This window comes from Tetrao urogallus (assembly GCF_951394365.1).
Source record: "Tetrao urogallus genome assembly, chromosome: 17".
In the NCBI taxonomy this organism is placed as follows: Eukaryota; Metazoa; Chordata; class Aves; order Galliformes; family Phasianidae; genus Tetrao; species Tetrao urogallus.
Genome location: NC_136830.1, coordinates 4,228,926 through 4,243,051, shown reverse-complemented (window position 1 = coordinate 4,243,051; position 14,126 = coordinate 4,228,926). Strand labels below are relative to the sequence as shown.

Genomic DNA, 14,126 nt, shown 5'->3' with positions numbered 1-14,126 from the left:
CACACCAGCAGTTTCCAGTAAGACAAACTATTTTCTTTGAAATCTTCCTAAACATGGGGGGGGATTGCAGCATTTCTTGTAGTTTCCATAAAGAACTGCAATCACTTTTGCGTATTTAATGTAGTTGTGTGCATTTGGAAGCATGGTAGAACATTTAAAACGCTGCACTGAGCTGTTTTCTTAACCTAGTTTGTTTCAGCAGGCTGAATGGGAATCACCATTCCAGTCTGTAACCCCTCCACATGTTGTACTAAAGATAGCAATGGAACTGCAGCATTACAGAGATTTCCCATTATAAGGCACTTGTAAAATTAATTAACCAGGACTTTGCAAATACAATTATTTTCCTAGCAGCGCTCCATTCTTCCAAGATGGAGTCTTGCTTAAGATTAAAAGACTTTTTTTTTTTTTTTGTAATCTTTATTAAAGTTAGATGACTGTTGTCTCATAGTTCCTAAAGATGAGATAAATGCCTAATGGCCTAGAGAGCTCAAAACTGCAAAAATGGGAAGCAGAGCAGACAATTTCATTTTTTCCTTTGAACAACAAGATAAACCAAATCCAAACTGTGTATTTATTTAGCTGATGACAAACAAACTGAGCACTGCCTATATGCTCGCTTACATTTCACACACCATTTTTCTAATTCTCTTTTCCCTGCAGGAAGCCATAGTCAGTGCTTGGATTTTGTTCAGTGATGGGTCAGTGACACCATTAGATATTTATGACTCCAAGGATTTCTCAATCACCATCACTTCACTGGATGAGATGGTAGTATCTGTACACCAGAATCTTCAGTCAAAATGGCCTGGGGTGGTGGCAGAAGGGGATGGTCAAGGACCTCTAATTAAAATTGAAATGGTCATCAGTGAACCATGTCAGAAGACAAAGCGAAAGAGCATTCTGGCTGTTGGAAAGGGAAGCGTCAAAGTGAAGTTTGGTCAAAAAGATTCTGATCAAAAAGAAAGCACCAATGACATTGATGATACAGATAAAGATTTTAAAAGCCATGCAAGCAATTCCATAGAAAAAACTGCAGAACAAGAGAGGACAGCACAAGAATGGTCCAAAAATGGAGTCCTTAGTAATCATGAGGACAATGCAAACAAAAGCACAACTTTCATATCTCCCATTGATCAGGAGTCCCTGGAGGATGACCAGCTCCAAAATAACCCAACTGCCTTCACAGGTTTTCCTGCCCAAGTAGAAATACCAGGAGAGAACAATCCCAGTGATCTCACATTGACTTCAAGAGGATTAACAGATTTAGAGATCGGCATGTATGCCCTGCTGTGTGTTTTCTGCTTAGCAATCTTGGTCTTTTTGATTAACTGTGTGGCATTTGCTTGGAAATACAGGCATAAAAGGTTTGCTGTGAGTGAGCAAGGCAACATCCCCCATTCCCATGATTGGGTCTGGCTTGGAAATGAGGTTGAACTGCTGGAGAACCCAGTTGACATTTCACTCCCATCAGAGGAGTGCACTACCATGATTGACAGAGGAATGCAGTTTGAAGAAAGCAACTTTCTCCTTAATGGGAGTTCTCAGAAGACTCTTCATAATCACATCCTCAGATCTTCTGAGTACCTTTGTGAAAAAGAAGTTAAAAGTGAACCTATAAATCCTTCTGGGCCAAAGCAGAAGCGAGTGAAGTTCACTTCCTACACAACAATACTGCCGGAGGATGGAGGCCCCTACACCAACTCAATTCTATTTGACAGTGATGATAATATTAAATGGGTATGCCAAGATATGAATCTTGGTGATTCCAAGGAACTTAGGGACTATATGGAAAGACTGCAAGACAATATGTAAAACTACTTTCTTATGTTTGTAATCACCTTTATGCCTTCTGTTTATGGATGGTGGAGCGGTCAGTCCAGTCAGCAATAGGAACAAGACAGTTCAACCTCGGAGTTACTGAGATGATAATCTGGCATCACTGAGCAGGTACAAGAGGCTGGCTGAGTTAAACCTGTTTCACCACAAACCAGGATGTGCCCCTAAAGCAGCTACCTGTAGGTGTTGAAGGTGTCACACACGATGGCTGTTTTTGTATACTGCCTGGTACTAGCAAAATGCTAATACAACTGCGCTCAGACTCAGAGGAGACTTCATTTGTTTGTCATTTCTCATGATAAATGGTAAATCAGAAAAGAAAGGGATCTTTGTTTGCATTGATTTTTCTAGTCGTCATTCTTTGTAAAGCACAGCGGACATTTCTTGCTTACAGCCTGAAACATGGCTTATATTAAAAGGGATATGAATGAATCTTATCTTATTGCCTACGTGCAATGCAGCCAAGTAGTCTTACTGTTTTTTACACATATAAAAAACCCCATGTGGTTAATTTCCTTTTGTACTGTTTATGAATTTTATTTGACTTACGGAACATTATTTCCACTGATCTTTTTTGTTTCTGTTGTACCAAAGTGAAGTACAGTAATATTTATAACAATTTAGGTTTTCCATTCATTGGCATCAGCTCCTAGAGATACCTCCTTCATCACTGATTATCTTCCTTCTTTCCACGTCAGTATATGGGTCATTAGAAACATAGAAAGGTGTTAGAACTCTTACTGGGAAAGGGTTTTATCTTACAGGGAACTGTAAATACAATAATAAACAACCCTGGAATATGAAAATCAAGGAGCAACTCCGGGTTTACTTTTGTCACTGCTTACATGAAAAGGTAACCTGCAAACAAACAGCACATACTTCAAAGGAAAACACAGCAGCTTCGTTGACAATACACATTATCAGAGGGAGAAAGCCAAATATGGTACTGAAATGCATAGAATAGGAAGGAGCGAATAGCAAAGAAGCAAAGGCTTGGAGTCAATGTTACACATTACTAATAAATTAATGCACTGATGGTAGAGTTTAGCAGGACATCAGATTATGCTCCAGACACCCACTAAGCCATCACTGACCATAAGGCTGCTAAGAAGAAAACACACAACCAACCTACATAAAGTCATTTTTCATTAAAAAGGGAGCAGGAAAGAAAAGGCCCACTGGGTGCATTATGAAGTGATTATTTGCAGTTGTAACAAGGAACACATGCTGAAGGTTCAAAGCTGCCCTTGCACAGGTATTATGCATGTATTTGTGTGGAAGAATAACTGAAATATGTTGAAAATTACATTTAGAAAAAAGCTGAAAAAACCAACACACAATAAAGCACAGGTTCTTCTGATGGATAAGATCCAAACTATGACAGCCTTACATACAGCTGCTCCCACATTTTGAGATAAAACCTTAATTTTATGATTCTGTTCTGCTATTAGAACAGACCAGATAACCTTTACTCTGGCAAATTATGCATTTGGATCCTAATCCACCATTGGGAACATGTTTAGTATAACTACTGCAGAATACTAGAATTTAGATAGTGAGGCTACAAAGCAAAATAAGGACACCAAGCTTATGAAAGTGATTAAAGACTTTTGCTTGCTGGCGTTGAACTGCATAGTCAGGGAAAAGCATCTGTTATAATCCAATTTTAAGCAGATAAAGTACCAAACCACCATGATGCTTCCATTTGATAAGGGATGCAGTACTTGTACTGAAGTGAAATCTCAGAATGTCTAACAAATGTTTCCCTCCTCTTTAAATGCTCCAGATCTCACGAGGAACCATTAATTCCTTCTATGATCCTTGTTAATAAGAACAGGAAAAAGATTTAGCATCTCTTCCCAACATGCTCTTATCTGAGAGCGCCTCACAGTGATTAACCTTGTCCTGATACCCAGCCTGGTCCTCCCCTGCATAAATCCATCACCAATAAACCTAAACTAGACATGAGACAGCACGGCGATGGTACTTGAGCAGGACAAACAGCATTGCTGTTTCCATGAATGCATACCCAGCAGCTTACAGCAACCAGGATCTTGTATGCACTGTACTCAGCTCTGTAACCAACTTCATGGTGGCCGCACTTCTGCCAACTCAGATTTCAGCAGATGCTGAGTTCCGGCCCTACAATATAGGACTCCAATTCCAGTCACTATGGCACACTGAATGGAGAGACCTACAGCTGTGCTCATTTGCTCTTCTGAATCTTTGCTACGTAACAGAAATCAACAGCCGCTTCTAAACGGGAAGGAAAAGAATTTAGATGAATATAGTAGGTATGAAGCACAGCCCTGGGTTGAAGTGCAGTACTTTTAAAATGAAATATCTCACGTTTTACTATCAAAATAACATGCTTTGAATGTAAATTTAATTTAAAATAATCCAAAACAAGTGAAACCATTTTCAGATGCACCTATTCTTTTTTTTTTCCCAGGGAGTCAAAGCTCTTCGTTATTTAAAAAAGGAATGAAAAAAATCTTTTATTCATGGAATATATCATATTCTGCTGTGAAATGAACAGCATCTGTAGGTTAATGAAAGAGTCTCTGGTTTTGAGATTATTGAGCTGAGGAAGTCAGGTGATTAAAAGGCATGATATGTAAGCATGCAAGAAACTAGAATTGTCTAGAAAAGAAAACAAACTCCACAGATTAATTAGAACTGTGCTTCAGTAGGTGCCCAGGGAAGCAACACCTGTAATCTAATGCTGAATAAAGAGAACATCTTATTTATAGCATAAAGAGAGAAGGCACAGCAGGCGAGTTTTTTTGCCTGATACCTAGAAAAGACAATATGTAGTGTCAATGAATAAAGAAGGAACAATTCAACAAGCAAAGAGAGGGTTAATGAAAAATAGGGAGTTTGTGAACTGTGAAAACAGAGCTGATGCCAGACCCTCAGCTCTTGTAAATCAGAGCTGAGGCAGTGATGCCAGCTGAAGAGCTGGCATTCAGAGAACACTGAAGAGCTAGTGGTTTTCATCTGTTTGGAACTTACTCCATTCGAACATCACACACAGCCTAGCTCCATGTGGCTCGTCTATGCATTCTTTCTCATTTAATAAGAATTAAGGAAACGAGTGCCCTGCTCTCCTCTTGATGTAGAACCACACAGAGTAATGTTTTGAGCTGCTGTTTCTTAATTCGTATTGGGGAATGTACAAGAAAATCCTACAGCCATATGACACAGTACAAACAGTCCATGATAGAATGGAAAAAAAAAACAAAAACTGTATTTCAAGGTAGAGTGCCCTATGAATGAAATACCATTTTTTCATAGAGGAAATGCTCTTTTCTGAAATATATCATGTGCACTACATTGAAATACACTATAGTGTATTGTGAAATGCATACATTAACTGCTGAATCTATAACACTGAATATGTATATACATCACACCCAAGATGTTTATACGATATAATAAGTCTTAGATGTATAACATAATGAATTCTGTACAAAATAAACTGTAAGTTAAGACAATGAAAGACAACTTTTATATCTGTGTAATTTGTATGCTAAGTTATTCAAGCCTCAGTTTTCATCTTTAAATGTGCCCTTAAAACAACCACGTTGATTTTCTATAGGCAGATGTCTGAAATAAAGACATCACTCTTCAGAAAAGAAGCAATTGAAAGACTGTGAAAAAGACACAGATTCTTCTGGAGAAATAAACATACTGTTGATGTGATTTTTTAAAACTGACTAAGGCATTTTCCATTTGTACTGATTGAGGTGATCTACTGGTTGGGTTGAGGGTGATGTGGCCTGGAGTGCAAACAGCAAATAGTGATGTGCCCAACTGCCAACTGTTTGGTTGTCTCCCTGCTTGAAACACCATGAATTACAGATTATATCCAGGGGTTTCACTCACTCTTCCCTGCAAAGTGGTGCAGCCATCTCTTTCTGCAGTAAGTGATCCTTCCTCAGCAAAAAACGGGCCAGTGATCATGAAGAACGTAATGATCATTAGATGACCACTGTCTTGCAAAGTACAATAAAAAGGTAACTTAACCTGCCCCTTCAGCTCTCTGTTGTGAACAGATTTTGCTTCATTGTTATTAATTTCCTTTTAAGATGTCTTATGTTCCCATGAGAATCACAGAGCCTCAAAATTATTAAAGTCCTTTGCTGCTTTCAAGTGGACCAGAGCTGAGGTCCAGTTGTACAAACTCACGGCAAACCTGTTGGCTGTTTTTGTGTTAATAGGGGCAATTTGACATCATGTGAATAATTTAAGGACCACTATTGTCATTTCTAGCTTATAGAAATTTGTTGTTATACAGAGTCGATTGAATGAATAGATTGAATGCTGATTTAGAAAGTACCTCAGAGAAACAATTTTTATGTCTTTTGGGCACAGGTTCCACCGTCACCACTTAGTATTCTCAACAGTAAAATAAGAAGCATGTATTGTAAATGACACTTTTTTAAAACCAGTGATATTTGGTCCGTAACTGACCCATTCTATGACCTTTCTCCCTGGTAGCATCTTAGTGAAGAGATCTCCAGTACATCTACACACACCACAGTGCCACTGAAGCTACCAGACAAGAGTCAAACAGTCTCCTCTTCTAAACAATTATCACAGGAGCAAATTTTAAGTACCAACGTGTATGTGCCATATAACTGAAAATAATTACCTGCATTCTTTTAAGAAAATCTAAGAGGCGAAGAAATACATTTTTTTTCTTCCAAAAATCAAGCCCTTGGAATTTGGCAGGTGAGAGTTCACAGTGCTGTATGTCACAGATGAAATAGGTCAGATCCTGAAGGCTGTCTCAGCTGAAATTCCCCCTGGCCTTGCTAGGAGATGGGCTATGACAGGAAAAAGCAGAGATGGACAATTACCCATCAGGTCTGAGAGGTCGGATATGGCCTCATAGCACCTAGCTCTGGATGCTGCTGTTTGCAGTCAGTAACACCCCTAGCTTGTAGCAAACAGAACAAGTGGTCATGCTCAGAGTTCGCACAACTGATGACACATGGCACTGTGTGGCATCCATAAAGAATGGAGATACTGTTTTGCTCAAGTGGAGCAAGTTGCAAAATGAACTAGTCTTTGTAAGTCTACACCCTCCCATTACATTCCTTTTAGTGTAGCAGTACATTCCTGTTTGTTTCCGTTCCAGTGATGTGTTGTGAGCAGAGCCTGCAGAAGTCAGGTTATGAGGGAATAAAGCTGAACTGTATTCTTGATAGAGGCAGCTTAGTCATGAAACTGCACCGAGGTGAGGGAGCTCTGAGGCTCCTCAAATGTGTAATGCTGTTACTTGCTTCCAAAAGCATACCTATTGGATTAAGGATTTATAAACCAATATGGATAAAGGCTTATATCATTCCTTCTGATAATCTTGGGTTAGTCTTATTAAAAAAAATCAATGGGATCTGATGATATAAAACCCAAGTAATGAGCTCAAGATTTAGTGGAAATAAACAGTGGATATTTTTAATCCTGCAATTTAAAGCTGTGGTGAGGAGAGCAGAATACACTCTGATGCCTCAATATTATCTCTAGGAAGGTTTTTAAAAATAAATAGACTTTAAAAAACATTCACTAAAAAAATGTAGTGTGAACAACGTTGTGGTCCTACTGAAATGAATGCTTTTGAGCAGTCATATATTTCCAACTAAGTCTGCCTCTCTAGTTTACACACGTTGCAAATAATGATGCCATTTCATAGTATATTTACACAGAAACCTTATCCATTAATTATTTCCTGGGTCCACACACCCTGCTGGCAGGCATTATGGGATGTCGTAAATAAAATATAAACTCGGCACCATGGAATCGCTACGATTTCAGAGCCAGTCAGGCATTCCCAGTATTTTATGCAATGCTGCTGGCCAGACCAAGGCTTGCAAAAGTTGGGTCGGCCCAAACCAGACCCTGTCTGGCATACAGATACATGAGTTGGCTGCATCTTCTTTAACAAGAATAACCCCAGAGTGAAAGCTTACCTTCTTCACTAAATCCCAAGGAGGCATTACTGTCTGTTGTAAATTAGCAACTTGTTTTAAACACTCTGAAGTGTTTCACATATATAAATAGGTGCCACTTATACTGCAGGCTATAAATCAATCTTTCACTTGAGGTAAAATATTCCACCTTCCCAGGTAAATTAATTGTGACAAGTACTTCACTTTATTTCCAATAGATAGATTGGGAGTGCTTCATTTTCACAGTTTAATTCAATTTTGAATAAGCTGAGTGTTCAGAGCCAAAAACCAGACAGGATGAGAATCCATACAGAGCCACCTGGCTAGTGCAAGGAAATAAACCACAGCAGGGATATCTTTGTCTGGGAGTAATTAAGACTTCGCCCAAACATTTGCCCTTGGTATAAACTAAGTATAGGTGTCCATTTTAATCCCAGGTAAACATTCTAGTTGCATTATGCTAAATATGCATGTACTGTAAGTGCAGCATCACTGATATCCTGCTGATTGCACAAATTTGACACATACAAATGAAAACATTGTGAAATCTTTTCTAAATCTAAACTGCTAGGTTACTTCCAAAGGCCTGATTTATGAAGACAGGTTATAGGAAGCTTTTTTCTGGAGGAGTTAAGCAAGGACCAAAGAGGCTGGGATAGAGCAGGATATTAAAAAAAATACACAAAATTAAAGAACTTCAACCAAAGACAGATGATGTTAATTGGGAGCTTTCCACTGAGATCAGCTACCAAATAAGATGGGTCAGCTGGGATCCCCACCCACTCTCCAGCAAGCACAAAAGGCTATTTTCAGTAGCTTTTTTTGCATTTAAGAGTAATAAGACATTGGCACTGCTCCTGTCCTGACGTGTTACAGGTATCTGCCTCCAGAGAAATGGAAGAGGACTGCACAAGCAGGAAGCAGGAGCACCTGCAACCTCTGGAGAGTAAGAGAAAGGGCTCAGCAGGAGTGGGAGAAATCAGAGAGCTCACCCAGCTCTCAGCTTGTTTCTTGGCCTTTGCCAGAGAGGGCTTCTACTGATGTTCTTTTAACATCCTGTGGCATAAAGGCAATGGCCACTATGTTGTGTTATCCAGCAAGTTAGCAAAGGGACTTTTTGACAACGCAGGGCTCAGAGCAATTCAGCCTTCTTTGAAGAAAGATCTACCTTGAGGTCTGCTACATCAGCTCCCAGTAATTTGCCACCTATGCTGTCATCCTGTTTAAGTCCACAACCACAATAAGATGGTACAGCAATCGTTGAGAAAACCTACAGCGTGGATGTCTGCAGTAACAGCTCTGTTAGACCAACAGGCAGAATGTCTGGCCAATACCACAAACACTGGCTGTGGTTTAATACAACAAATGCTCCATAATATAAAAACATGGAAGTATATACACCTGTGTAGGTACAAGCTTACGTGGTTACTGGAAATAAAAGTGGCTCCTCTGTCTGATATATTTGTAAATATGGTGTGTCGTGCCTACATTGATTCATATTAGTTCTAGCCCAGTGCAGAACTCCTTTCCTGGCTTTCAGCCATCTCTAATGCCACATTTTAACTTTGCAATCTAACTTTGCTGTAAAAGGACCAAGCATGCATCACCAAAATATAGATTAGAAAAGGATTTCAGGCTTTTAGGGCTTGTGCCAGAAGAAGCTGAGCAAATAACTAAAGGGATTTAATTTGCAGCTCCACAAAAGCTGCATTCCTTTAGATAAGGTTTAGTAAAAGCCAAAGTTTCTAAGGGCATTCCCTACTTTGGAAAGAGTTCTTTTTATTCTTGCTGTCTTTCTTTCTATTTGCAACACAAGCAGAAAATACATTGAGAAAGGAAAGTTGGCAGGATACCTAATTATGGTGGGGATGTAAGGAGTCATTTCAGCATTCCCAATTACTTCTCGAAGAGGAAGATGCTGATGACTGCCATGCTGTAAGCCATGCAACTGCACCACCTTCTGGACCCTGTCCAAAGTAGAACAGAGATGTGCTTCCTTAGGGTGACTTTCCTGCACGCAGGTGAAGAAGATATATGGTGCATCAGAATCCAGACAGGGACAGCAGGGGAGCAGGAAGAAAATGTTTATAGTAAATTCCAAAGCTCAATGTACTGGTAAGGATTTTGCACTTGAGTAACAAAGAATAAATCAGTCAACCATTTTCTTAATTGGAAAAGAAATTATACACCCAGGAGCCACTATGGCATTCCTGAAACAACTGCTTCTACTTTAAACTAAGCTTCATTTAAATAAAGACACTTGACATAGTATTTCCGAAGGCAAACAAGGATCAAAGCAAGGATTTTGCTGTATGTTCAGCTATTATTTGACTGGGCTATGTTTCTTTACAATGGCTTACTTTGTTAGGCTCTTGGTCATTGTAACTCATGAGGATGTATGGTATTTTCAAAGGAAATGCTAGTAAGCACTGTGTGTTCCAGCAGTCTGAATAATGGAAGCATGCATTTGTCAATATAATAGAGTTTGTAAAGCAGCTAGTTCCCTCGACTTGCCAGAAGCTGGTAACTGGGGCCATGCTGGGAGACATACAGCTGTGTGGGGCTGTCTCCTGCTTTTATTTTCTGCCATTTTTTAAGTATGGACACATTCAAAATGTTAACAAAAAAAAACCAACACACCACAACACTAAAGTTAAACCAAAGCACAAACAAACAACCTCCCCTTCCCTTCCCTCCTCCCCCACATCCCATCAAGTAAAAATGCTGTAACTGCCTTCCTACACTGGTGCAGACCAGAGAGAAAGAAGGCAGCAATAGGTGTTCTAACTGTTCAAAGGGAAAGAAGAGCACACAGGTGGGAAGGAAACAGCAGATACCAGATCACTGCTCAGCAGTGCTGACAGCCAACTCTGGCCCAGGCTGAGCCCTCTTTAAAAAGCTGCTGGGATTCTGAAGTACTCTTTGGTATTTACATCCTTTCTGACATCCCTTATAGAATTCAAATGCCTTTAACAAACCTTTTAGGTAGGCATAAGCTTAGATCATCCTGAAAGCTAACAGGGCTTGTGCTCCCCAGTTCCAGGGGGTAGCATTCTCCAAGTGCCATCAATGATTTATGACCTTAACCTCACAGTCTGGCAGCACCATTCGGTCACATTTGCAGTTTTTTATGCTTAAGCAGTGCATGCACCAAGAGAAGCTTATGGGAGCCACAAGGACAGATAACCTGCCACTGACTTTGCCACCTTTGCTGAGAAGGACTTGGTCCAATGCGAGCTTTTTTCCTCTTTCCTGCAGAAAGGGGCACTTCTCTTTATTCCTAAATTAGAAAACACATGCTCTGTCATTTCGACTGTAGTCATAACTTAGTGAGCTATTAAATATGAACCAGTTCACTGAGCAGAGAAACTAAAATGAAAAACAAATCCCCAAATTAGTAAAAAATAATAATCGTAATGCCTCAGGCAACATCTTTTTAACTCCCATCACATCGAACCCATCCAATTAGTTTCAAAACCATGCACCTGCTTTCTCCTTCTCTTTTCTCTTTCCTTTGGTCTACATACATCCTTCCAAGGCCAGGAAAAGCTACTCAGCACTGCTAAGACTAAACCTGGAATACTGTTTTCACTTCTGGACTCACCAGAGGCAGTCTGACAAAGTGGCATGTCAAATGGACGTGTGTATGAAGGAAAGAAGTATCACCAAATTCCTCCATGCTTAAGAAATGGCACCCACTGACACCTACTGAATGTTTATGGAGACCAAAGAGTGGATGTGAGCACTGTGAGGCAGTGGGAGGTGTGTTGCAGCAGCAGTGGCAGCGATGTGAAAGATGCCACGTTCCAGATGGCCGCATAGATTTTTATGAATGTGGCATGCAAGCCTGTGGAAATAAGTAGGAGGCACTACTTTCAGAGCAAGCTACGTACCTGTTCCTCTGGCATGGAGCTGAGGAAGGGTGGATCAGGGATAGGTGACACATAAGGACTGCTCTGTTCTGTTGTAGCTGCGCCCTGAGCAAAATGAACAAAATGTGAGCATTACCTTAGGTAAGCAATTAAACAGATGTTGAACTTTTCAGTCACAGAGAAACACGCTCTGCCATGCAGCAAGGGACGGTGCATGAAGAATGAGATCACACACTTGACACAGAGGTATGATAGAGAGGGCAGATCTGTACACCATTGATTCCCTAAAGAATCAAAGACACTGTAGAGAATGCGGGGAGCACAAAGAAAGTGTTGCATTTTGGAGGTAGGGATCATGATGGCCTGAATGGGACAGCTGTAAATAACACCAGCAGGACTTGTTTCTGCTCCCACAGCTCACAGTGAAGGTACAACATCCCATACCACCTGTCCCCTGGGGAATGCTGCGCAGCTCTCAAGTTGACAAAGCCAGCTTACAGTGCCTTCCATGACATTCTCTTTCCCTCCCTTATAGCCACACACTACTGCCCAGCAGAGCAGAGCTCTAGGTGCCACAACCACCTGTCTTCTCTTAACTACAGGTTTCCCAAAGGCAGAGCCATCTCAGGCTGCACTGCTTGGCATGTTCCAACAAGCTGATTTAAGATATTCTGAAAGGGACTATTTTTAGGGTCGTATTATATACATTTACACATTTCCCTCCTACGGAGGCAGCCCACATTTGGTGCTTCATTGACCCTGTTCTAATGCTAGAAAGCACTTTGGCTGTCCCTTTCTCTTCTGGTGTAATCTCAGGATAAATTAGAGGAGATGATGCGCAGCAAGTTCTGGTATCCCTTTGTCAAACGCCCATCCAAGCTGGAGGTGTCAGTGTGCCACTGACAGGCTGTGTTCTGTGAGGTTCCCATTTGTGTGCATGCCATGCTCATGTACTAGATAGAATGTCCCCTGTACGCAGGAAAAGGTAAGAAGTATTTCTGCCATTTTTCTAGGCCTTTTGGCACTAGACTCATCGAGGTGACGTGTTTTTTATTCGCTTTCACTTTTCTCCTTCAGATACTGTAAGAGGCATTGCAACTTTACTAATTTATTTGCAGAAACCATTGAAGATTACATCTACTGTGATCAAATCCCCTTAAGTAAAATATAAACCACTACTTCTCTGAATGTAGAGCCTAGATCAATAATGGACATGAAATCATCAAGTTTAATCTCAAACACAGTGAACCCAAGTAATCACTCTTCTTGATATAAAACTAATTCTGTTTGACAATAAAATACTACTGGTCTGTACTATAAACCAATGGAACAAATAACTTTCTTAACCCTGACAGCTGCTGTCCAAAATCATTACATCTCCTCTCCTTAGTGATCAAGCATTTCACTGTAGTACTATTTCAGCTCAATTCCCTTTTTACAAAACCCATCATATACACCAGAAGTTCGGAAGAGTTTCTTTTAAAGCAAAGACTAATATTATTTTTCTCCTCCCTCTATTTGCCAAAATGGCACAGGTTGTATGATGAACGCACAAACAACACATATGATGCTCCCTGGCACGTAGCTAGATCATCTCAAATGTAAGTGTGAGATGAATTAACTTGAGGCCCAAAAGCACCTAGCACAAAATCTGTAATCAATAGCAATGAGGCTGAAATGCAGTTTCCAGCCCAGCACATATGGGGATGCCTGCGGACACATGCTAACAGCACCTGGCCACATTCTTGTCATGTTTCTCATTTGTAGAGCTCCCTGTCTAATCTTGATGCCCAGTCTGTAAATTCCTGGTGTTGCTGACAAATAATACTCCAGACATCCAAGATATAAAAGATGCCTCAGCTGTCCAAACACACCAGAGCTTGCAATTATGAAAACCAAGCTTTGTTGATCTTTAGGGTGATAGCCAGCTGAAGTCCAAAACACTATTACTCCAGGAAACAGGAGTGTTATCTAAGTAATAACTTGCCTTGCAATAAAGCAAAGGCAGGCGAGCAGAATGGGAACAAAGAGTGACTGAGCAGATGCACCAAACCACTGGGCTTGGACAGGCCATTGCTTCTTGCTCTCCACTTGCAAGTGGAAGAAATGATGTGAAACTGATTCTATCACTCTCCAATTTTTGATAATGCCTTGCATGTTTCTCTCACTATTTAAAGCATGACAAAAGGAAGCCACAGCACTCTTTGTTGAGTGGGTTCAACATCTGTTTTTTTCTCCCACCCTACTGGCAGAATACTTCACATTGAGATCCTCATTTCATTACACCAGATAGATCCTTCAGGCTCTCAAGCGTACAGAAGGCACCCAAGGGCAGTGCTAATTCCAGGATCTGGATCTGTCTGTGATTTACCTGCTTACCACAGATTCTCTGCTCTTAAAACCATACTCTGGGATCATTATTTTTGTCTAAATTCTTCCAGCAAATAACTGCACATAAGAA

General features: G+C 40.4%; 1 protein-coding gene across 1 annotated transcript in view; it reads left to right on the top strand.

The window, feature by feature from the left end:
* Positions 1–1,815, top strand: part of TMEM132B (transmembrane protein 132B) — a gene marked incomplete at both ends in the record, with an annotated part of 174,251 nt that extends 172,436 nt beyond the window's left edge. Inside the window, one exon of the mRNA XM_079544007.1 lies at positions 664–1,815. Within this exon, the coding sequence (XP_079400133.1) occupies positions 664–1,815 (1,152 nt within the window). The remainder of the gene's footprint in view (positions 1–663) is intronic.
* Positions 1,816–14,126: the final 12,311 nt, after the last annotated feature.